The sequence below is a fragment of the Hyla sarda genome, chromosome 3, assembly GCF_029499605.1.
Source record: "Hyla sarda isolate aHylSar1 chromosome 3, aHylSar1.hap1, whole genome shotgun sequence".
NCBI classification, from domain to species: domain Eukaryota; kingdom Metazoa; phylum Chordata; class Amphibia; order Anura; family Hylidae; genus Hyla; species Hyla sarda.
The window spans coordinates 337,971,637-337,996,455 of NC_079191.1; the positions used below are offsets into that span (position 1 = coordinate 337,971,637).

The window sequence follows — 24,819 nt, forward strand, 5'->3', positions numbered from 1 at the left end:
TGTGCTAAATGTAGATAGTATACCGCACCACTGCTGTGCTAAATGTAGATAGTATACCGCACCACTGCTGTGCTAAATGTAGATAGTATACCGCACCACTGCTGTGCTAAATGTAGATAGTATACCGCACCACTGCTGTGCTAAATGTAGATAGTATACCGCACCACTGCTGTGCTAAATGTAGATAGTATACCGCACCACTGCTGTGCTAAATGTAGATAGTATACCGCACCACTGCTGTGCTAAATGTAGATAGTATACCGCACCACTGCTGTGCTAAATGTAGATAGTATACCGCACCACTGCTGTGCTAAATGTAGATAGTATACCGCACCACTGCTGTGCTAAATGTAGATAGTATACCGCACCACTGCTGTGCTAAATGTAGATAGTATACCGCACCACTGCTGTGCTAAATGTAGATAGTATACCGCACCACTGCTGTGCTAAATGTAGATAGTATACCGCACCACTGCTGTGCTAAATGTAGATAGTATACCGCACCACTGCTGTGCTAAATGTAGATAGTATACCGCACCACTGCTGTGCTAAATGTAGATAGTATACCGCACCACTGCTGTGCTAAATGTAGATAGTATACCGCACCACTGCTGTGCTAAATGTAGATAGTATACCGCACCACTGCTGTGCTAAATGTAGATAGTATACCGCACCACTGCTGTGCTAAATGTAGATAGTATACCGCACCACTGCTGTGCTAAATGTAGATAGTATACCGCACCACTGCTGTGCTAAATGTAGATAGTATACCGCACCACTGCTGTGCTAAATGTAGATAGTATACCGCACCACTGCTGTGCTAAATGTAGATAGTATACCGCACCACTGCTGTGCTAAATGTAGATAGTATACCGCACCACTGCTGTGCTAAATGTAGATAGTATACCGCACCACTGCTGTGCTAAATGTAGATAGTATACTGCACCACTGCTGTGCTAAATGTAGATAGTATACTGCACCACTGCTGTGCTAAATGTAGATAGTATACTGCACCACTGCTGTGCTAAATGTAGATAGTATACTGCACCACTGCTGTGCTAAATGTAGATAGTATACCGCACCACTGCTGTGCTAAATGTAGATAGTATACCGCACCACTGCTGTGCTAAATGTAGATAGTATACTGCACCACTGCTGTGCTAAATGTAGATAGTATACTGCACCACTGCTGTGCTAAATGTAGATAGTATACTGCACCACTGCTGTGCTAAATGTAGATAGTATACTGCACCACTGCTGTGCTAAATGTAGATAGTATACCGAACCACTGCTGTGCTAAATGTAGATAGTATACCGCACCACTGCTGTGCTAAATGTAGATAGTATACCGCACCACTGCTGTGCTAAATGTAGATAGTATACCGCACCACAGCAGTCATGTGAAAGGCTGTTTGGGAATTGGGTGACGTGAGTATTTTCATTTGGCATTTTCATGCATGACCCCTACCTTTAGGCTTATGGTGAAGAGGGTGCTTGTGGAATACGAATAGTTTCCGATTTGTTTTAAGAAGGTATTGGATTAAAGAGTATAGGTCAGAGGTCTAGAACCGTGTAAGTTGCCCATATTGAGTACAGCAGATTGTAAGGTCTAATGCAGTGTTTCCCAAACAGGCTGCCTCCAGCTGTGGCAAAACTACAACTTCCAGAATGCCCAGACAGCCGGAGGCTGTCTGGGCATGCTGGGAATTGTAGTTTTGCCATAGCTGCAGGCACCCTGGTTGGGAAACACCGGTGTAATTACATATTGGCCCTGATTTTTTTTATTGCAAACCCGACAAAACATGTTTTTTCGGGTTGTGCACCAGAAATGGTCTGTGCCCGAATTGAAAACCCCGCTAATTCACCATTTTACTGAGAGAACCCAAAAAAGGGGCGTGGCTGGTGGGGGAAAAAAAAGTGTGTTCTCCCGACATTTTCACAAAAACCCTACATATTTACTAAGGTTTCCACGGAAAATGTGGTGGATTTGAGCTGAGGAAAACCAGACAGATCCGAGCATGTGTTTAAAAAAATAAAATAAAAAAGGCAAAGTGTAGAGAAACCTTCGTAAATCAGGGCCAATGTATTCACTTGTTGCTGGTAGATTGTGCAACAGAATTTCTGCTGCATTAGCCTTTTCCAAGCACCCAATTTCTACAACCATGTGGGAGACTTATCAAAACCTGTGCAAAGGAAAAGTTGCCCATAGCAACCAATCAGATCGCTGCTTTCATTTTGCAGAGGCCTTGTTAAAAATGATAGAAGAAAGCTGATTGGTTGCTATGGGCAGCTTTTTCTCTGGGCGGGTTTTGATAAATCTCCCCCCATGTGCTGTAAAGGTGGGCATGCATATAATGGTAATGGCAACAATAATGGTTAATGCGATGATGTTAACATATACCTTGTATATGTGTGATTGGAAAACTCTGTTGCAGTCAATAGTAATCTACTTTATTGTTTGTAATGTTCATCATGCATGCTGTAAAGTTTTTCTTCCTTGTTCATAGTAAATGCTAGGCTATACTGCTAGGATTTACTGTTTCTCCAATTGCTGCTCTACTTGATGTTCAATTAAAGCAGCAATCGTAGCCACAGTTTTTGAGTTGAGCTTTTTCTGTCAGCCTATCATATCAAAATAATGCTACTTACCAGATCATGCAGATGCTTTACATGTATTTGTGTGTCTAGCTTATGTATTTAGCTCACAAATCCATCTGTATTGCTGCTTGCTCATTCTGACATCCACTGCTCAAGAAAAAACGTGTCCGAGGCAAGCGCTGGGCTTGTCCTTACTCACCGTGCATTCACTTGCTCCATGAGCCTGCTGTGCTGGGTCTCTTCATCCTATCACTGCAGGCTGCTCTGTAACCCCCTCCTCCTCTATCTGACAGGAGTCTGATAGGACAGGAGTGAGCACAGAGGGGTGCTAGTCCCGCCCTTACTTACTGGACTTTGGATGAGATTTATCAAAACCTGTGCAATGGAAAAGTTGCCCATAGCAACCAATCTGATCGCTTCTTTCATTTTGCAGAGGCCTTGTTAAAAATGAGGCTTTGATAAATCTCCCCCTTTTTTCCCAGCCAGTGCTTCAGCTGGAAAAAAGATGCTGCAGTCAGACAGGATTATGTTCTGAATGCTATGGGGACCCCTAGTGGTCTCTAGTCCCCTAGTTTTTTAGTTTTTTAAGCCTTGATTTCTATAAAAAGGTGATATTTTAGAAATGTTAAAGGGGTATTCCAGGCAAAAACTTATATATATATATATATATATATATATATATATATATATATATATATATATATATATATATATATATATATATATATATATATTCATATATTCAACCGGCTCCAGAAAGTTAAACTGATTTGTAAATTACTTAAAAAATTAAAAAATCTTAATCCTTTCAGTACTTATGAGCTTCTGAAGTTAAGGTTGTTCTTTTCTGTCTAAGTGCTCTCTGATGACACCTGTCTTGGGAACCACCCAGTTTAGAAAAGGTTTGCTATGGGGATTTGCTTCTAATCTGGGCGTTTCCCGAGACACGTGTTATCAGAGAGGACTTAGACAGTAAAGAACAACCTTCACTTCAGAAGCTCATAAATACTGAAAGGATTAAGATTTTTTAATAGAAGTAATTTACAAATCTGTTTAACTTTCTGGAGCCAGTTGATATATATATATATAAAAGTTTTTGTCTGGAATACCCCTTTAATGTTTTGCCAAGATGTAACACACAAAGTTTTAGATTCTGACAGTGCCCATTTAATGTTCTGCTAGGTCTTTGATGTACAGTGAAGCAAACAGACGGGAGACCTTCACTTCTTGGCCTCATGTTGGCTACAGGTGGGCTCAACCTGACCCTATGGCTCAAGCAGGTTTTTACCATCAGGTGAGATACGAATTATCAGTTGTACAGTCAACTCACTGTTATCCCTACATGTACTTATATTTTGACTTATTTATGTATTTCTTTATTTTTACAGCCAGCTTCCTCAGGAGATGATCGAGCTATGTGTTTTACGTGTAGTGTTTGTTTAGTTTGCTGGGAACCTACAGACGAACCATGGCAAGTAAAACTATCCTTGTTTTTTTCTTTCTTTCTGTCAAGACATCAAATGTCAGATTTGTTTTTTATTGGGGCTATTCAGGATTACAAAAACATAGCTGCTTTCTACCAAAAACAGCTCCACATCTTTCTGTGAGATATTTCAACTCTTCTCCATTCTCGCAGTGGAATTAAACATCAGCGCTACCCACAGACTGAGCACTAGACAGGCGCTGTTTGTGGAAACATGTTTTTGTCTAATCCTGGTTAACTCCTTAAACTGGATTTACAAGAAATGTGTTATCCCTCTAGTCACTCCGATGACCAGCTGCTAGAAAGTACAGTCTTGTGGATTGAGTTGAAAGTCAAACGTTATTCTATATCTAATCTTCCTAGCGTGTATTTACTGATGACTAATGTACCAAGAAACAAAGTAGGATATTAAACAAACCTTAACTGTGACAATGCAGCATTAAAGGGGTATTCCAGGAAAAAACTATTTTTTTTTAAGATCAACTGGTTCCAGAAAGTTAAACAGATTTGTAAATTACTTCAATAATTACTTTCAATAATTATCAGCTGAGTTGATGTTTTCTGTCTGGCAACAGTGCTCTCTGCTGACATCTCTGCTTGTCTCGGGAACTGCACAGAGTAGAAGAGGTTTGCTATGGGGATTTACTTCTAAACTGGGCGCTTCCAGAGACAGGTGTCATCAGAGAGCACTTAGATAGAAAAGAACAACTCAACTTCAGCAGCTCATAAGTACTGAACGGATTGATTTTTTAATAGAAGTAATTTACAAATCTGTTTAACTTTCTGGAGCCAGTTGAGATATATATATATATATATATATATATATATATATATATATATATATATATATATATATAATATCTATCTCTCTATCTCTAAGTTTTTTCCTGCATAACCCCTTTAAGGCGGCTGGTAATAAATACTACAGTGGTAAAGGGGTACTCCCGAAGGGATATTTTTTTTTCTTATTTTACAATTAAAACAGAGAAGCGTAAAGGAACCTTTTTTTGTGTCCCAGAAGTGCCATCCTATTCTATCCTCTCTCTCTCTATTCTCTTTTTGGTAGTGGATGCAGCATAAGCTAACCCCCTCTGCTAGCAATAGAACAAAAATATTAAGTGCTGCCTTTTCAGATGTTGTTTTTTTTTTTTTTTTTTTTTTTTTGCCAAATATGTAACACATATCAACAGCAGATTAAGCCCTGTTTTCTCTGCAAGGTTTCTGCATGACTTTTAGTTTCTTGTACAAAATCCTGCAGACTTTTTAACAGTGGAGACCAGACTATCTTTGGTTTATCATTCATTTCTAGTATTGTTCCCTTATATTATCCATTTGTACTGATGGTTCCGTATACATGAAGGCACACAGGCGGGTTTGCTTATCAGGAAGATTAACAGTTTTTGCTTTTCCTCTCAAGGTCTGAACACGAGAGACATTCCCCAAACTGCCCATTTGTGAAAGGTGAACATACCCAGAATGTACCCCTCTCAGTTACTCTTGCAACGTGTCCTGCCCAGTTCCCCTGCACAGATGGCACAGATAGAATATCCTGTTTTGGTGTGGGGAACTGTCCACACTTTTTAGCTGCTGCAACAAAAAGAGGAAAAATTTGTGTGTGGGATGTATCTAAGCTTATGAAGGTATTTACTCTTTATATTTCCTTGTTTAATCAGTCATAGAATACTTATCAGTGTTTAATGGTGTGCCTCATCCTTCTTTTTGGTTTTAAGGTGCACTTAAAGTTTGAGGTAAATCCATATGATCCTGCAATAGTGCAGCTTCTAGTGCTCACCGGTGACTCAAGTACTACTACAGTGGAAACTCGCAGACCAACACTTGCTTGGTTAGAAGATTCATCTAGCTGTTCAGATATCCCAAAGTTGGAAGGAGACAGGTACCAAATGAAACTGTACATCCATAATTGCATCTTTTACATGTGTGTATGCGCTGTGTGTGACTCTACCCTAAAACTGAATTTATGTGCCATGCAGTAAAGTCTTCATATATGAAAGCTTTAACTTTGAGGGGCAATGAAGCATTTGCTATATACAGCATGCGGAACAGGCATAGATAAAACCTATATACCGTATTTTCGCCATATAGGATGCTCTGGCATATAAGACGCACCCATTTTTAAAGGAGGAAAATCTAGAATAAAATGTAAAGTTTAGGACAGTGATCTTCAACCAGCGGACCTCCAGATGTTGCAAAACTACAACTCCCAGCATGCCCGGAATTGTAGTTTTGCAACATATGGAGGTCCACAGGTTGAACACCACTGGTTATAGGAGGTAATAAGTGTCCCCGCCGCTCCGGACCTGTCACCGCTGCCCTGGATGTCTCCCTCCATCGGGGTCGCCGCGTCCCCATTGCTACGGAACGTCTCTGCTGCCCGGTATCCTCGCTCTCTGTCGTCGCCATCACGTCGCTACGCACGGCGCTCCTATTGGATGACGGGACGGCGTGTGCGATGACGTGATGACGGCGAATGAGAGCACCGGCCATGCAGGGGATCCCGGCACGGAGCAGACACCGAGGAGGCAGGTAAGGTCCATCCCGGTGCAGCCGGGTTAGTGTCACTTTTGCTTCAGACGCGGCGGTCAGCTTTGATCTCCAGGTCTGAACGGTTAATACAGGGCATCACCGCGATCGGTGATGTCCTGTATTAGCCGCGGGTCCCGGACGTTGATGGCCGCAGGGACCTCCGCGATAGGACAGGGTTTTAATGTGTATTCGCCGTATAAGACACACCAACTCTCCCCCCCCCCCCCCCCCCCCCCCCCCCCCCCAGTTTTGGGGAAGAAAAGGTGCGTCTTATACGGCGAAAAAAACAGTAGCTACACTGAGTTGTTATACTCTTATGTGTTGCAACAAAAACAGGTGCTTTCGGTAATTTGACATATTTGAATATATTTTTTCCCTATGTGCTGAATTGTGGAAATGACCAAGTTAAACAGACATTGTAGGGTTGAAGTCCTGGAAGACAGCTATTACTATTGTGATTTATGCTTCAGGATCATTTAGGAGAAAGATGTCTTGCTATGTTATCCACTATGGGGGTAGTAAGTTGAATGTTGTTTTGCTTTCTCTCTTATTTGCTTTAATATTACCTCACCTATTTTACTTTAGTGATGATTTGCTAGATGACTCAGATAGTGAAGAGCGATCAAGATCCGACTCAGTTACAGGTAATACATACGTATCGTCATTTAAAACATGGTTTCCATAAACTGCTACTGAGCTGTAAAGTTTCCATATGAATAAAATCTATTGCTGTCAGAATTAACAAGCTGTGAACCTGTATCAGAACTTTTTTTTTTTTTGTACTCTTTTTCTCTTTTACATGTATTAGTTGAAGGTAGTTTTTAGCCTCTGGATGTTTTACTTCCCTGATATGAAAGGTCTTGACAATGCTTAGGAATTAAAACGTATGAAGTATATTATAAAGTTGCATAACTTTTCATTAAGTTACTTTATTTACTTAAAGCCCACATCCAAAGCTTTAGTCCTGCACAATCTTTAAGTCCAGCTTGAAGAGATGCAGGCCATGCTGGATGATACAGTTTCTGAGGAAACTGCTTAGGCTCTACTAGTTTAGTCCACAAGCCCTATTTTTATTTTTTTATTTTAGAAAAGGGCTTATTTACTGAACTCGCTTGCTGGAGCTGAGGCTCATGTGGGCTTTAAAGTTTAGATGTATGCTTTAAAAGGAATGTCAGCTTTCATGCTCAGAGCTCAAGTGTCAGAGGCAGTGGAAGCCTCAAGATGCAATCCTTCTCCTTCCACCACCTCTTCCTGCCCTTCATGATTGATGTACATTCCTTGTCTTTCAGCACTAAGCAGTGTGCACCACTTAGTCAAGATGGAAAGGGAGGTGGAGTGAGAAGGCATGCATGCTGCAGCTCAGTGCACTTGAGCTCTTAGCATGCCCTTTTAGTGTGAGTTATTACTGGGGATTTTACTATTGCAGATGTGTGTTCTCCTTCCTCCCCTTTGTTTAAAGATGACTGGTGGTCAGTAAAAAGAAAACTTAGTTTTTATGCAGTGTTGTACCATCAGCTATCCTCATTCCAGTGCAGTTATTACTTTGTTGCTCTGCCCCCTGGTCCTGAGCCTTAGGGACTGTACTATTTGGTTGACAGTATCGGTGTCTGCAGATTTCACTTTAGTCAGATGAGTGGGAAATTTATTTTAAAAATGGGTGAATGCTACCCTTTTGATATAAAGCTGACAGGTTGTGAAAAAAGCTCACGTCAGAAAGAATGCCAAATGGCAATATAGGCCTCATCATTACTTATACATTGGTACAGTTCTTTGTTTAAGCTATACATGGCGAAATCCTCCCATAGTATAATTCTGTATTTTTGTTGTTGTCTCATAGTTGTTTGTCTTGACAGGACACACATCTCAGAAGGAAACCCTGGAGATGAGCCTGGATGTAACCGCTCTCGGTATACTGCAGCAGCCAGAGAAGCTACAGTGGGAGATTGTGGCAAATGTTCTTGAAGATACTGTAAAGGACTTGGAGGAACTTGGGGCAAATCCTACTTTAGTTGGTTGTAAAAATGAAAAGACGAAGGAAAAACATTTAGAACAGCACAACATTCCCTTTCCTTGCCTACTGACCGGTGGGTTATTGACATACAAGTCCCCTGTCTCCTCCCCTACAAGTAGCAATTCTCGCAGGTCACTTGATGCTTTAAACAGGACTCCAGGCGAGAGCTCCTCAGAGCAGGGCTCCACTGACAATGAGTCTGGCACGAACTCTGATCTTAACTCTCCTTTGGTTAAAAGGACGCTACCTATTTTACTGCTTTACAGCATTAAAGAGTCAGACGAAAAAGCAGGGAAACTTTTTTCTCATATGAACAATATTATGAGCAAAAGTCTACACGATGATGGATTTACTGTCCCGCAAATCATTGAGATGGAACTTGATAATCAGGAGCAGTTGCTTCTTCAAGACCCCCCTGTCACATACATCCAGCAGTTTGCTGAGGCCACAGCCAGCCTGTCATCCCCTGACACAGACAAGTGGACTTCTATGGTTCCTAAGCCTGGGACATTGGTGCAGTGTATGCGGCTGCCCAAGTTTGCAGAGGAGGAGAACCTGTGTGTAGATTCTATTATTCCTTGTGCTGATGGCGTCCATCTTTTAATAGGTTTACAGAAATGTCCTGCAGAGTCCTTGAGTGCAATAAATCAAGTAGAGGCCTTGAATAATTTAAACAAATTAAATTCGGCTCTTTGCAGTAGGAGGAAAGGAGAAGCTGATCATAGTCTCAGCGGTATGAATGGAACAAGTATCAATGTTATCCCCTGTGAGTCTTCAGCAGACGTTCACGATCCTTTAATAATTCAGCCAGTCCAGAGAAGTGTGAGTGGTGGGTACTTGTTAATTTACAAAATGAATTATACTACCAGAATAGTGACTTTGGAGGAACAGCCGGTAAAACTCTTGCATATTAAAGATCCTCAGGATGCGATTACCTCACTTATTCTATTACAGCCAGATATTTTAGATAATAGGGAGGACGACTTTGAGGAGTCTTCAGAAGAGGCCCCACTGACTCCTAAAAATCTTGCTGGAAAAGAGAAGAAATCAGAGCTGCATAGTCTAGGACATTTAGTGGTAACAACTCAAGGTGGATTTGTAAAAATATTAGATCTTTCAACTTTTGAAGTTATGGCTAAAGTGGACCCACCGAAAAAGGAAGGAACAGATGATGTTGATCCTTTTGTATCCGTTGTCTACTGTTCTGGCACAGACAGATTATGTGCCTGCACTAAAGGTAAGAATGGATGTAAGCACCGGTTGTTGTGGGGGATAGATTTGTGGATTGAGCCTGCAATCTAATATAAAGTTTAGTACGGTATTGTAGCATAAACTCTCTCGCTTACTTACTCAAAGGAGGACTCTGTGGTAAAAGCATTTTTTTTTTTCTAAATTTGTTCATAATGTACACTAGTTACACATTTTGCATAGGTCCTGAGATAATAGCCACTCACCCCTGCTGTAAGTGCTGAAGTTTGCCAGCATCAAGTCCCCGCTCTCTGGCCGCCCTTTGTCACTAGATGAGGTGACATCCCTGAGCTACATGATCGCCACAGGCTTAGCTTTCTTCAGCATCCCGTTTTAAGCCAGTCCTCAGCACGTGTCTCATTCTGCTTCCGAGATCTGGTGATTCGAAGTTTTCTGGGACCCAGAGGGATGTGGGACCACAACACATCTATTGCAACCATGTCACTTTCCCTCCAGAGCCAGCAATGTCCTCATTTAGCACACCTCCTCCCTATCTGTCTTACAGCACATCTGGTGTAATAGCTTCAGTGGTGGAAGTTTGTCTTGAATTGTTCTCTATAAAAACTCAGTTTTTTTACTACAGTAGTAAAAAAAACACTCCGTACTAAAGTCTAGTCATTTTTGCCCTGTCATAATAAGATAGAGCTATTTATTGCGGTTATCATGAGGTTCATTTTGCATAATCAGTGCAGTGGATCAATACGTAATTGGTTGTTAAGCACTTTGAGAGTACAATGACTTAAATGATAGTGAACAATAAAGCATTACCATATGTCCCATAGAGAACAATAGCATGCACCCACCGCAGGGAATGTGTCTAGGCGTCTGGAGGTCCGGACTCCCGCTTCGGTACTTGCTCCATGCTCCTCCGGACGCCTAGACACATTCCCTCCGGTGAGTGCAAGCTATTGTTCTCTATGTGCTATTTCTAGTTACTGCAGCTTTATTGCAGGCACCCCACAGGTGTCATTGATTCCGCTGGACCTCAATCCACCTCCGCATATATATCCTTTTTGTTTTAGTGGTATTCATCCAATAGTGCTCTCCTCCATTTTTCCTTGCTACATGTATTACCATATGTCCACCTGTAAAACTTTTTTTTTCTCTTCTTTCTATTGTTTTGGTGCATCTAAAATAAGAAATAAAGAGGCAATGATGCCATTTATTTAGCTTTTTTTTGCCAAAATTTTCACTTTCTCATTGATGTAACTTTAAAGGGGTGCTCCGCCCCTAGATGTCTGATCGCGGGGGTCCTGCCGCTGGGACCCCACGCTTTTCCTGCTGCGGCACCGGAGGCTCATGTCACAGCCACACCCCCTTGTGACATCACGCCCCCTCAATGCAAGTCTATGGAAGGGGGCGTGGAAGCCGTCAAGGGGGGGCGACTTGGCCGTGGCCTCACAAGCCTCCTGTTCCGCATCGCTAGTCATCCGGCACACCGTGCACTAGATGACTGGGGTGCTGCAGCAGAGATGGAGGGGGGGATAGGGGATAAGATGTCTAAGGGCGGAGGACCCCCTTAACCACGTAATGCATTCTTACAGACCTAAGCAAGCCAAGAATAGATCAGCAGCTGCCACACCCCCTTTCAATGACCAACATCGGCGATCAAGCCGATATCAGTCATTTAACTCTTCAAATGCTGTAATTAATGACATATAAAAGCCTAGGTGACAGATGCTGATTAGCCATTATGGCATTGGGAGGCCTGCATTAGTAATTCTTCTAATATTCTGCCTCAGTCATGCTCTACTAATAGTGCCAATCTAACTGATCAATGCTATGTAATAGCTTAGCATTGGTTAGTATAAGGAATCAAATGATAGCTCATAATAGTTTCCCTGACATTATTAATCCCACACAACCAGAAAAAAGAGAAATAAACAGAAAAATACAAATACAGTACTAGAATTGGATGATTTTTGGTAACATCGTCTCAGGAAAAATTGAATAAAAGGCTTTAAAATGCCATCTACTCCAAAATGGTACTGATAAAGGCTACAGATCATGCTGCAAAAGTGAACCCCTGAAAAAATTGGTAGATTTTGAGATATTGTAAAATATAGATATAGATTAGAAAAAGAAACGGCACAATTCATAAGCAAAAAGTAAGCGGATGCATGAACACACAGTAGTCCATCGTTTTACAATGGCCAATCAGAATGGGCATTTCCCTGGTAAAACAGCTGTATTACTGAAGTGCATGCACTGACAGGTTGTCTGGTAACCCCTCTACAATACAGGAAGGTACTATATGTTCTGTACTACTTTACCTGCTCCTTTGGTCACAAGGTGAGGACAGCTTTACTTTTTTTGGGACACTCAGTGTGTGTATCCTGAAGAAGCTCCATTCCTCTACATAGACAGTGATTTACAGCTTCCAGCAGCTCTTTCTTACTTTTATATGGAAGGACTTCATCTTTATTAGTCATCTACTAATCTTTACTTATCCCTATTTTTAGATGACATTTTGGGGTTTCAGAACCAATTCCCAGGTTTCTGCAGAGTTATGGTGTCAACATACCATGGTCATCCTGGAGCCAATTTATATTTTAATTTGAGGGACTACTTTGTGTTTTCATTTTACTACTGTAAAAAGAATTAAATCTAAATTGGGTATCGCTGTAATCGTACTAACCTATAGAATAAAGATAACATGTCAGTTTCACTGTAAAGTACACTGCATATAAACCAATTATACCATGTTTATTGGGGTATACCACGCACCGGCCTATAACACGCACCCTCATTTTACCAAGGATATTTGGGTAAAATAAAGTTTTTGACCCAAATATCCTTGGTAAAATGACGGTGCGTGTGTTTGCATGTGTATACCCCGATACACTGTTTCTGACCCCGCAGAAGCCCCCAGGAAAGGCAGGGGAGAGAGGCTATCGTTGCCCGCTTTTCTTCCCCTGCCTTTCCTGGGGTCTAGAGCCCTGGCTGTCGGCGCCACTGCCTCTTCTCTCCCCCTGGCTATTGGCGCTGCTGCCCCATTGCTGACGCCGATAGCCAGGGGGAGAGAAGCGGTACCGATAGCCAGGGGGAGAGAAGGGGCAGCGGCACCCATTGCTGGCGCCGCTGCCCCGTTGCCTCCCCCATCCCCGGTTGTATAATTACCTGTTGCCGGGGTCAGGTCCGCGCTGCTTCTGGCCTCCGGTGTGGCATCCCCTGCGTCGATGCTATGCGCTGCGAGACGCAATGACGAGTGACGTCTTCAACGTCACTGGACCCCAGGACAGGCAGGGGCAGAGAAGCCGGCAGCGACGGCAGGTCTCTGCACCTGCAAAAGCCGCTGCAGTTCATTGATTTAAAGCGCCCGCTTTAAATCATTGAACTGCAGCGGCTTATCGGTGTATAACACGCAGATAGACTTTAGGCTAAAAATTTTAAATACGGTAATTTGTAATTTACAAATTTGTATAACGTTTTGGCACCAGTTGATTTAAAAACATTTTTCCCCACCAAAGTATGCTTTCAAAAGGGTACTCTGGTGGACAAATTTTTTTTTTTACTAAACTGATGCCAGAAAGTTAAACAAATTTGTGAATTGCTTCTAATTAAAAACCTTAACCCCTTAAGGACCAAGCCCATTTTGACCTTAAGCACCAGGCCAATTTTATTTTTGCGTTTTTTCCTCCTCTCCTTCTAAAATCCATAATTTTATATTTACATCTACAGACTCATATAAGGGCTTGTTGTTTGCGTGACCAATTGTTCTTTGTGATAAAACCTCGTTTTACAAAAATTGTATGACCAACCCAAAGAATAATTTTTTTTTAGGGAGGAAATTTAAATGAAAACCACGTGTTCTTTATTCTGTGGGTCAATACGATTAAAATGATACCCCTGGCTAGATACTTATCTATTTTTTGTACCGCTTAAAAAAAATCTCAAACTTTTTGTACAAAATCAGTCTTCTAAAATCGCCCTATTTTGACCACCTATAACTTTTAAATTTTTCCGTATATGGGGTGGTATGAGGGCTCCTTTTTTGCACAGTCGTCTATAATTTTTATCGATGCCACATTTGCATATATAAAACTTTTAGATCACTTTTTATTAATTTTTTTGGGAATAAAATGTGACAAAAAAAGCAGCATTTTTTGATTTTTTTTTTTAATGTTCATGCCGTTCACTGTACTAGATCATTAACATTATATTCTGATAGTTCTGACATTTATGCACGCGGTGATACCAAATATGTTAATTTAAAAAAAAATTACGTTTTTTGGGAGTAAAATGGGGAAAAAGGGCCAATTTTCATTTTCATTGGGGGAGGGGATTTTTCACTTTAGTTTTTACTTTTTATTTTTACATTTTTCAACTTTCTTTTACACTTAGTCCCCTATGGGGACATATCAATAGCAATCAGTTGACTGCTAATACTGTTCAGTGCTATGCATAGGTCATAGCACTGATCAGTATTATCGACTATCTTCTGCTCGATCTCAGACTAGAGCAGAAGACCCCAGGAGATGGACGGAGGCAGGTGAGGGGACCTCCGTCCGCCAGTATGGATGATCGGATCATCGCGGCAGCGTTGCAGGCGTTCCGTTAATCTATTTTAACATGCGCATTGCCGCAGATGCCGTGATCTGTATTGATCACGGCATCTGAGGGGTTAATGGCGGACATCCGCGCGATCGCGGATGTCGGACATTATCACCGGGTCCCCGGCTGCTGATAGTAGCCGGGACCTGTAGTGTATGACGCGAACACCGCTCCGACGCTCGCAGTCATACACAGGGCATAAATGTACATCCTGGTGTGCCAATTACCTCCGCACCAGGACATACATTTACGTCATTGGCCGTTAAGGGGTTAAAGCGTACCTGTCACATCACAAAAAAAACTAAAAAAAAAACTTGGATGTTGCTCAGTATCTCATTCTGACATATATGGGGAGATTTATCAAAACCTGTCCAGAGGAAAAGCTTCTGAGTTGCCAATCGCAACCAATCAGATTGCTTCTTTCATTTTGGAAAAAGCCTCTTAGAAACAAAAGAAGCAATCTGGTTGCTATGGGCAACTCAGCAACTTCTCCACTTGACAGGTTTTGATAAATTTCTCTCATAATCTTTATGTGCCTATGCCAAATATTTCTCTTAGAATTTACTTTATTTACTTGGAGTGATTGCAAAGTGAAAGTACTTTCATTTACATGTAGGGGGCGGGTCCCTTTCTCCTCTGGGAGCAGTAACCCTTTCCTTTCTGGTTTTATGCTATTCACAAACACACACAAGCTGTGTGCCTACAGCTTTTGCAAAACGTCAGCTCCCAGCATGCCCACACTTCCTTTTGAGTTGTAGTTTTGCAACAGCTGGGGCATATGCTTGTAGTCCCTCTGTATTACACAGACACATTCACTTCATATATTCACTGATATATACACATACATACATATAAATCCACATACATGCAGGGACACTTGCTTTTTAAACAAATAAATCCTCTATTCACCGGCTGCTGTGTGTTTCTCCCCCTCTCAACCTTCTCTGTGAGAGCCCAGCTGCAGTGTGTTCCTGACCCTCCCCTTCTCTTCACACAGCAGACAAGTAAACACAGGCAGTGATGGAGCTGAGAGCAGAGCAGCTTGCAGTCAATCATGAAGTGGGTCCATGACATAGTGACACAGCAGTGTACACAGCAGGACTGGAATGCATCCCAGGAGGCGGTGGGTGTGTGGGGTGGATGTGCAGTTCTTTGACTGGCTTTTTCAATATGAAATACTGAATTTTCTAATGAAAGCAATTGCAAAACCTATTGGTTTTGCATGCTTTACAACATAACAAAAGTTTTTATATCTGACAGTGCCCATTTAATCCTTCTGGTACTTATCAGCTGCTATATGCTCCACAGGAAGTTCTTTTCTTTTAGAATTTTTTTCTGTCTGACCAGAGTGCTCTCTGCTGATACCTCTGTCTATGAACTGTCCAGAGCAGGATCAAATCCCCATAGCAAACCTCTCCTGCTCTGAACAGTTCCTGACATGGACAGAGGTGTCAGCAGAGAGCACTGTGGTCAGGCAGAAAGGAAAAAAAAAAAAAAAAAGAACTTAACCCCTTGGACGGAGGATTTTTCCCTTTTTGCACTTTCATTTTTTCCTCACCTTTTAAAAATCATAACCCTTTCAATTTTGCACCTTAAAATCCATATGATGGCTTGAAAAATCCATATGACGGCATCTAAGGAGTTAATGGCAGACATCAGCACGATTGTGCGAAGAACCAGCACAATTAGCATATACATTTACACCCAATGTCCTTAACCCCTTAACGACCACGGACGTAAATGTACGTCCTGGTTAGGCGGGACTTCCCGCACCAGGACGTACATTTACGTCCTGTGTATGACCGCGAGCATCAGAACGGTGCTCGCGTCATACACGGCAGGTTCCGGCTGCTAGTAGCAGCTGGGGACCCGCCCGTAATGGCAGACATCTGCGATCACGCGGATGTCCGCCATTAACCCCTCAGATGCCGTGATCAATACAGATTGCGGCAGTGCGGCACTTTGAATGGCTGATCGGATCCCCCGCAGCGCTGCCGCCGCGATCCGATCATCCAGCATGGCGGCCGGAGGTCCCCTTACCTGGCTCCGGCCGTCTCCCGGGGTCTTCTGCTCTGGTCTGAGATCGAGCAGACCAGAGCAGAAGATGACCGATAATACCAGGGGTGTGGAAATTTTATAAAAAACTACTTGTCCACGGGACTAAAATGGAGCAAAATCTACTTGTCCCTCATGACGATCCACTTGTCCGGGCCAATTTTCGCTTTTATGCTCTAATTTTTTCCTCCTCGCCCTATAATAGCCACAACTACCTACTATAATGATACCTTTTAATTATTCCACAACATATTCTCTGAACCAAAAAAATAATAAATATATATTTGGGGGAAGTGAAATTGAAATAGTAAAAAGTTAATTTAGCAGATTTGGTGTTTTTCTTTTCTGCGCCATTTACCTTGTGGTTGAGGTAACATGTTAGTTTTATACTTTAGGCCACCTGATTACAGCAATACCAGATTTGCATCGTTTACGTCAACGTTTACGTTTTACTAATTCTGGACTTTTTCTAATTTTTTGAATTGCCATTTTTTAACCCCTGTAGCTTTATTTTTTTTCCGCATACCAGGCTGTATGAGGGCTCATTATTTGCACCATAATCAGTTTTTTGTATCGGTACCATTTTTGTATTGATCTGACTTTTTAATCGCTTTTTAACTTTTTTTCTGGGATATTATAAAAAATTGCAAATCTGTGGTTTGGTATTTTTTTTACATTTACCGTACGGGATACATAATGTTATATTTTACTAGGTCGTACAATTACGCACGAAGCAATACCAAATACGTTTATTTTTATTATGTTTACATGTTTTTATATAGGAAAAGGGGGTGATTTGAACTTTTAACATGGAAGGGGTTAATGCAGCGGTCTTCAAACTGTGGCCCTCCAGATGTTGCAAAACTAAAACTCACAGCATGCCCGGACAGCCAAAGGCTGTCCTGGCATGCTGGGAATTGTAGCTTTGTAACATCTGGAAGGCCACAGTTTGAAGACCACTGGGTTAATGTGTGTCTTTCAAACTTTTATTAAAACTTTTTTTTTTTTTAAACACTTTATTACACTTATATGAGGAATCATTAGATTCCTCAGACAAATGAATAGAGATCTATTGAACTTTATTGATCTGTGTGCTCTGTGATCCATTGATAGAGCCTAGTCAAGCCAGGCTCTATAAGTGAGAGCGGGACAGCAGGGAACAGAGGTAAGCATGCTGGCTATTAGCGGCGGCCCCTGGCTACTGAGAACAGCCGGGGGCTGCAGAGTATGGAGCGGGCAGGAATCCTGAGCCCGCTCCATACATACTGCAGAGCGCCGCATGCATCTCCCCGTGCAGGCGTGCCTCCTCCCCTCAGCTCTCCGAAGCTACAGCTGGGGGGAGTGAAGGCAGAGGACGCAGGTCTGCACGGGGCGCAAGAAGCCACGCCCCCTCCTCTCCCCCCGCATGTCTGCAGAGCAGGGGAGAGAAGACAAATACACAACCTCTCATCTCCCCTGCTCTGCTTCGGAGGACACAGGTTTTTACAGCCGGGGTCTTCAGAGTATGGAGCGGGCAGGAGTCGGCAGCCCGCTCCATACAGAAGAATCCCGGCACACCAATCTTAGATGCAAATAATTTTTCTTTTTATTAAGGTATAAATTAACGCAGCACGCGTTCCGGCCTGTACAGCCTTTTTCAACTGTACAGGCCGGAACGCGTGCTGTGTTAATTTATGCCTTAATAAAAAGAAAAATTATTTGCATCTAAGATTGGTGTGCCGGGATTCTTTTGTACTCTCATTGGATCCCCTATCCCTGGCACCCGCACCGATCCAAGTGCCGACCGAACACACTGTGAATTACTACCCGCTCCATACAGACTGCAGAGGTCTGGGCAACTTGTCAGGTCCGGCCCTGCTTGCCCGAAGCCGGGCTAAGGGCCGGACAAATTCACCTGCCCGGCGCCCGGAATTGCTTGTCCCGGGCGTCGGGCGATAGGAATTCCACATCCCTGAATACTGAGCAGTGCTATGTCCTATACATAGCACTGCACAGTATTAGCAATCAAAGGATTGCTATAGATAGTACCCTATGGCAGTGTTTCCCAACCCAGTCCTCAAGGCACACCAACAGTCCAGGATTAAAATTTTTCCTTGTTCTATTCCAATGGAGTAACTGAAAAAACCCGGAATGTTGGTGTGCCTTGAGGACTGGGTTGGGAAACACTGCCCTATGGGGACATAAAAAGTGTAAAAAAAATATAAAAATAAAAAAGTTGAAAAATGTAAAAATAAAAAGTAAAAAAATGTGAAAAATCCCCCCCTCCAATAAAAATGAAAATTGTCAGTTTTTCCCCATTTTACCCCAAAAAGCGTAATTAAAAAAAAAATAAACATATTTGGTATCGCCGCGTGCGTAAATGTCCTAACTATCAAAATATAATGTTAATGATCCCGTACAGTGAATGGCATAAACGTAAAAAATAAAAAGTCCAAAAATGCAGCTTTTTTTTTGTCACATTTTATTAAAATTTTTTATAAAAAATGATCAAAAAGTTCTGTGTATGCAAATGTGTTATCTAAAAAAAACAACAGATGACGGCGCAAAAAATTAGCCCCAATACCGCCCTATATGCGGAAAAATGAAAGTTATAGGTGGTCAAAATAGTGCGATTTTGGATTACTGATTCTGTACAAAAAGTTTTAGAATTTTTTTTTAAGCGGTGCAAGAATATAAAAGTATCTAGCCATGGGTATCATTTTAATCGTATTGACCCACAGAAAAAAAAAATATCATTTTTACCGTAAATTGTACAGTGTGAAAACGAACACCTCCAAAATGTGCAAAATTTAGGTTTTCATTTAAATTTCCTCCCTAAAAAATTTTTTTTTGGGCTTGCCGTACATTTTATGATAAAATGAGAGGTTTCATTACAAAGTACAATTGGTCACACAAAAAACAAGCCATTATATGGGTCTGTAGATGGAAATATAAAAGTTATGGATTTTATAAGGCGAGGAGGAAAAAACGAAAGCGCAAAAATAAAATTGGCCTGGGTCCTTAAGGTGAAAATGGGCTTGGTCGTTAAGGGGTTAAATGGGCACTGTCAGATACAAAAAATGTTGATATGTTGTAAAGCATATATATGCCTATGCAATAGGTTTTGCAATTGCTTTCATTAAAACATTTTCAGTATTTCATATTGAAAAAGCCAGTCAAACAACTGCCCCCCCCCCCCTGCCTGCTTGGACACATACTAGTCCTGCTGTGTCCATGCATCATCACCTATGTCATGGACACACTTCCTTGATTGACAGCTGTGAGTGCAGGGCTCACAGCTGGATGAAAAATCCTCCCACTGTCATCTTGTGTCCTGCTACTGTCAGTGAGGACAAGCTGGGAGTTGTAGTTTTGCTAATGCTAGGGGAGATGTGCGCAGACAGCATACTGAGGTAGGGGGTGGAGACCTGCACAGTGAGGTCACGCCCCCTCCCTTTTGAGAGGAATTCAGACAAGTGAGCTAAATTAAAAGTGTAATGAAAAAAATAAAGGAGCTAGACACATAAAAATTAGATGCACATGGCCAGGATTAGGTACTGAGTGATATATTTAAAAAAAAAAAATTTGTTGGATGTGATTGGTACACTTTAAGTATTAGACGTGGCCTCTTAATTTTTTGGCACAGTTGGCAGTTTGTGTGACAACTACAACTTAGATTCCATCACTTTCTTTTTAGGTGGAGAGCTTCATTTTCTTCAAATTGGAGGAACATGTGATGATCTGGATGAAACTGATATCCTTGTAGATGGGTCATTGACAAAGGGGGTGGAGCAGTTAATAGAAGGTATTAAGCCGTTGTCAAACCCTTCAAGTCCTGGTATTACGGGTAAGTGCACACAGATGAAAACGTGCCCCTTTTATGTATTCCACATTTCCTTGTGGAATGTGGTGCACTGCTTAAATCTCTGATCTCTACTGTAGTTGAACATTTTTGGGTGTGTTTTATGGATATTGGTTGTTCTTCCTTCAGGTGTTGACCTTTTAGTTGAGCAACCATTCTCCTTGGAAATGCTGACGTGCTTAGTAGAACTTACCCGTTTTGAGACTCTGATACCAAGATTTTCTGCGACTGTGCCACCTTGCTGGGTAGAAGTTCAGCAAGAGCAGCAACAAAGACGCCATCCTCAGCATTTACACCAGCAGCACCATGGTGATGCCGCCCAACACACCCGTACTTGGAAACTACAGAATGACAGGTACTCTTCAGCTTTAAATGAGGCTTGTAAAGTTAAATACTGTAGAATGTAGTCCATTTGTTTTAGGGAAACTGTTATCGGTTTCTCCTGCAATAACCTGTTGGTACAGGGCAGTAATGCAGGGTGACACTGATGATAACCCTACTTACCTGTCCCCTATCAGTTGGCCTGTTATCTTCCTTGTTTTGAAGGCTTTGGTGCACGGGCAGAGCTTCAGGAGTACAGTGGTGTAACCGCTGCTGCAGTGGTGACATCATGAATAACAGGTGAATGGGACTACGGATCGGGGACAGGTAAGTATGGATATCATCAAGGCCACCCACACTACACACCTGTACCAACAAGTTAGTGCAGGTGAAACTGATGAGTTTCCCTGTAAAAATGTCACCTTTTAAGATTACTGTTTCTCGGTCGCTCTTCATTGGGGGACACCTATACTATGCTCTTGCCACTAGGAGGCGCTGACACTAGGAAAAAAAAGTCAGTTCCTCCCTGGCAGGATATACCCGCCCACTGGAAGTGAGGTAATCAGTTTGAGCTAGTGTCAGTAGGAGGCAAGACACATGTCTGGTGCTCTCCAGACCTGGTCTTTTTATTTTAGTATTTTCTAGTAAGGACAGTTTAGTTAGGTTTTTATCTCCCTTTTTGTTCCCCTTTTTCAGGTGGGAGTTCAGGAGCATGGCGCTATCTGTTCCCCCATATGCCACAAAGGGGAACAGACATAGGGGGACATCTATCAAAGATTTTACCCCTGTTTTGTGTGTATTTTTTTGCGCACGTTTTGGTAGAGCATGTCCTCCAGATGTGGCCAAATCGGGGTACCTTGGAGGGACATCTATAGTACGCATGGATTTATTAACTGTGTACTTTTCCTTTACACCAAAAATTTTGCCGCAAGAGCTGTTTTTTTTTGCGCAAATATAAGCCATCTTGGACTTAACGTAGTAAGATGCTCTAAATCATCGATTCTATATTCCAAAGAGGGGATTGAGGAGATTACTATATTTACCCACAATTTATGAAGCTCATTGCGCTTGATTGATAAATTTTGCGCTTCTGCGCATAATTTAGAATTCGGGGAAAGAGGTAAACTGCTTCTACCATACACAAATAATGATACATGTCCCCCATAGAGTATGTACTGTTAACCCCTTCCCGCCAATGGCCAGCGCCTGGAGGTTGTACCCTGGGTCCGCTGCCCCTGCTTGCCCCGCTATCTTAGCCTGGTATGATGCAGCGTGGCCATAAGCTGGTTGAAGCAGTCTGGGTGAGTATATACAACACCCTCCCTCTCTTCTCTCTTTTACATGAACTTTTGTCGGGCCCTGTTGGGGACTTAAGGAGTTAATCATTCCCTGGGTCTCTAGAACTGTTCTGGCTCTGTGTCAGGCTCCGCTATTCAGGCTCAGTACTATTCTGGCTCTCTACTCCCGCACACGGGGGAACCTTTTTGGCACTGGCAGCTTTATACATGGGCGCCCACATTCTTCCCCGTAGTCACTTAGGAGCGCTTCTAGTAGTGGGGATTGGGGCAGTTTCTTTTCCCGGCGCTGCTCCCCTCCTTCCAGTGGTTATATAGCCGGTGACCATCATGGGCCGGGTATTGGAGCATCGCTCCAAACACCGTCCTTCTGCAGCACGGGACCGAGGAGTTATCAGTCTCCTCCTCCCCAGCTGGCAGCCATCAGGGCTAGTGGTAGTCGCATAGCTCTGCCCTCCTTCCCTCTCCTGCAGCGGGTTCCTCTTTTTGTATTCTCCTGCCTTGTCAACAGCGGCTCCTTGGTTGAGGGGGAGCAGACTTAGCTCCGCCTCCCTTCCCCTCTCCCGCACCGCACACTATTTTAGTGTTCCCCTGCCGGGTCGGACGGGGCTCCTTGGTTTGGAAGGGGGGGGGGGGAGGTGGAGCTGGCTCACTGTGCCCCTTTCCCCTCTCCTGCCGGCAGGAACCAGGGGTCATTGCATCCCCTCTCCTGAGGGCACTGCTTTGGTACGTCCTACTATAATGCCCTCTGTTGGTTGTAATATGTGTCTCCTCAGCTTTTGGTTTGATTCTTACCAAGGAGCTCCCTCTGGTGGCAACTTCTATACTGCATGCTTGCAGTCTCTTCAGACCCCTCTCCTTAGGCATGTTCCTTTTGTGGGGTAATTATGATCAGATATCACAGGTCCTTACCAAGGACGCCTGGTCCCCTGGAGATATCCAGGGATACATGAAAAATATGGACTTTCCCTTACCAACTGTTGCCACGTCACATTTGCCGCACCCGTGGCTTTTTGGCGGTCCCTTTCTACACGGACAGATTTCCGATGGGGTGCCTCAACTGACCATTGCCTTTCTAGCGCAAGCAAGGGACCCCTTCAGAGGTCTGTACCTCACTGTCAGTCATCTGCAAAGTCCTGTGCGGCCTTTCCTTCCCGGGGAGGGGGGCACTGGGACACCTGCCAATGACTCACCCCCCCACCCCAACCCCCACCTCCTTCCCCCGCAGGTCTCCTATCTCATGTAGTTGTGTCTGCTGCCATTTTTTCCCGTATTTCATGGGATTTCTGGGGCATTGTCCCTGTGTGTACATTGGCCCCTGCACACTGCGTGGGCATGGCCTGAATGCATGGTTTCCTCTATGGCCTGTCACTCATCAAAATGCGGCTGCATCCGTGTCTGGAATTCCGATACCCCACTACCAGTGCAAGGTGTCCAAAGGAGTGCCTCGATTTATACTCTGGACCCTATACTAGTAAGCCAGACAGTGGTCTGCGTGGTTCCTTCGCCTCCGGTCACTTATCACATGACCGCTGCTGGAGTGTCGATACCCCACTCGTGGTGTACGGTGTCTGAAGAAGTGACCAAGAGTGTCCTATGGACCCTATGCAGGGCGATGGGATACTATCCATGGCTCCTACGCCTCCCAGATGTATCTAGGGACACAGCACGCCTAGCTGTGCTGTTATACCCCTATCGATACCTGCCAGCGCCTGGAGGGTACCTTAACGATAAGCGAGACTATTGTCTGCACGGTGTCCACCACCATTGGTCTCCATCAAGGGACTGCCGCGTGCATTACAGGGATTTCCGTACCTCGCTACTGGTGCGAGGAGTTCCAATGAGTGTCCTTTCAGGTACCAGGGGCTGTATGCCAGTCAGCCAGATATTGGTCTGCATGGCCTGCTACACCACCCGGTTGCCCATCAGATCGGCCGTGATTCTGTGTATTCAGGGATCCTTTTCCAGTCAGCCAGACGGTTGTCGGCATGGTTTCCTTGTGGTGATTTGCTGCTCTACTGATCCCTCTCCTTATGCCTGCCCGCCCCTCACAGCTGAAGGTGGGTAACCCACTTTCTGTGTGTGGATGTGGTTTTGTGCTTCACTTGGAGTTGGTTTCCTACCTCCTTCCAGGTTGGTTGTGGCCCAGTGGGCCCTCGATTCGACTTTCTTGTCTCTCTATGTGGACTTTAGGTTTTGAGTCTCTACTAAGGACGGTCCCTTCCTTTGGCATCCTGGTCCATCTACATGGATGGTGGGAACTACCGGACGCTCAGTTCCAGGCTTCTGTTGACTTTTGGCCCGTGGTCTCATCCGTGGGGCCTGGGGTCTCATCCGGTCTCCTCTTTCCTGTTGACTGGGGTTCAGTCTCCAGACTGACTCCCTTCCCCTGATGGTTGTTTTTTTCCCCCACCCCAGGCACTGCTTTGGTACGTCCCATCAGTAAGGTGTCCCCCAATGAAGAGCGACTGAGAAAAGGAGATTATTTTTGTACTCGCCGTAAAATCTCTTTCTTGTAGCCTTCATTGGGGGACACTGCACACACCCATTTCTTCCTTTCTTGTCCGGATAATCTTTTCCGGATCTTGGGTTTTTAATCCAAATTCTTTTCTAGGGTCCGTCGGAAATATTTCTTTGTTGGCTTCTCCTACTGCTTTGTGACAATACTGATTATCTCACTTCCAGTGGGTGGGTATATCCTGCCAGGTAGAAGCCAAATGTTTTTCCTAGTGTCTGCCTCCTAGTGGCAAGAGCATATACCCATGAGTAAGGTATCCCCAATGAAGGCTACAAGAGAGATTTTACGGTGAGTACAAAAAATCTCCTTATTTTTTCTATTAAAGTTTTTTACCTCATTAAAATGTAATCC

General features: G+C 43.2%; 1 protein-coding gene across 7 annotated transcripts in view; it reads left to right on the forward strand.

Moving 5' to 3' along the window:
* The window catches only part of BIRC6 (baculoviral IAP repeat containing 6), a 338,837-nt gene that overhangs the window by 46,183 nt on the left and 267,835 nt on the right, over window positions 1-24,819 (forward strand). For all 7 annotated transcript variants that reach the window (XM_056567403.1, XM_056567397.1, XM_056567396.1 and 4 more), the window contains exons 5-12: window positions 3,781-3,892; window positions 3,987-4,069; window positions 5,499-5,721; window positions 5,812-5,975; window positions 7,211-7,269; window positions 8,479-9,873; window positions 20,170-20,319; window positions 20,464-20,689. In XM_056567403.1, the coding sequence (XP_056423378.1) occupies window positions 3,781-3,892; window positions 3,987-4,069; window positions 5,499-5,721; window positions 5,812-5,975; window positions 7,211-7,269; window positions 8,479-9,873; window positions 20,170-20,319; window positions 20,464-20,689 (2,412 nt within the window). The remainder of the gene's footprint in view (window positions 1-3,780; window positions 3,893-3,986; window positions 4,070-5,498; window positions 5,722-5,811; window positions 5,976-7,210; window positions 7,270-8,478; window positions 9,874-20,169; window positions 20,320-20,463; window positions 20,690-24,819) is intronic.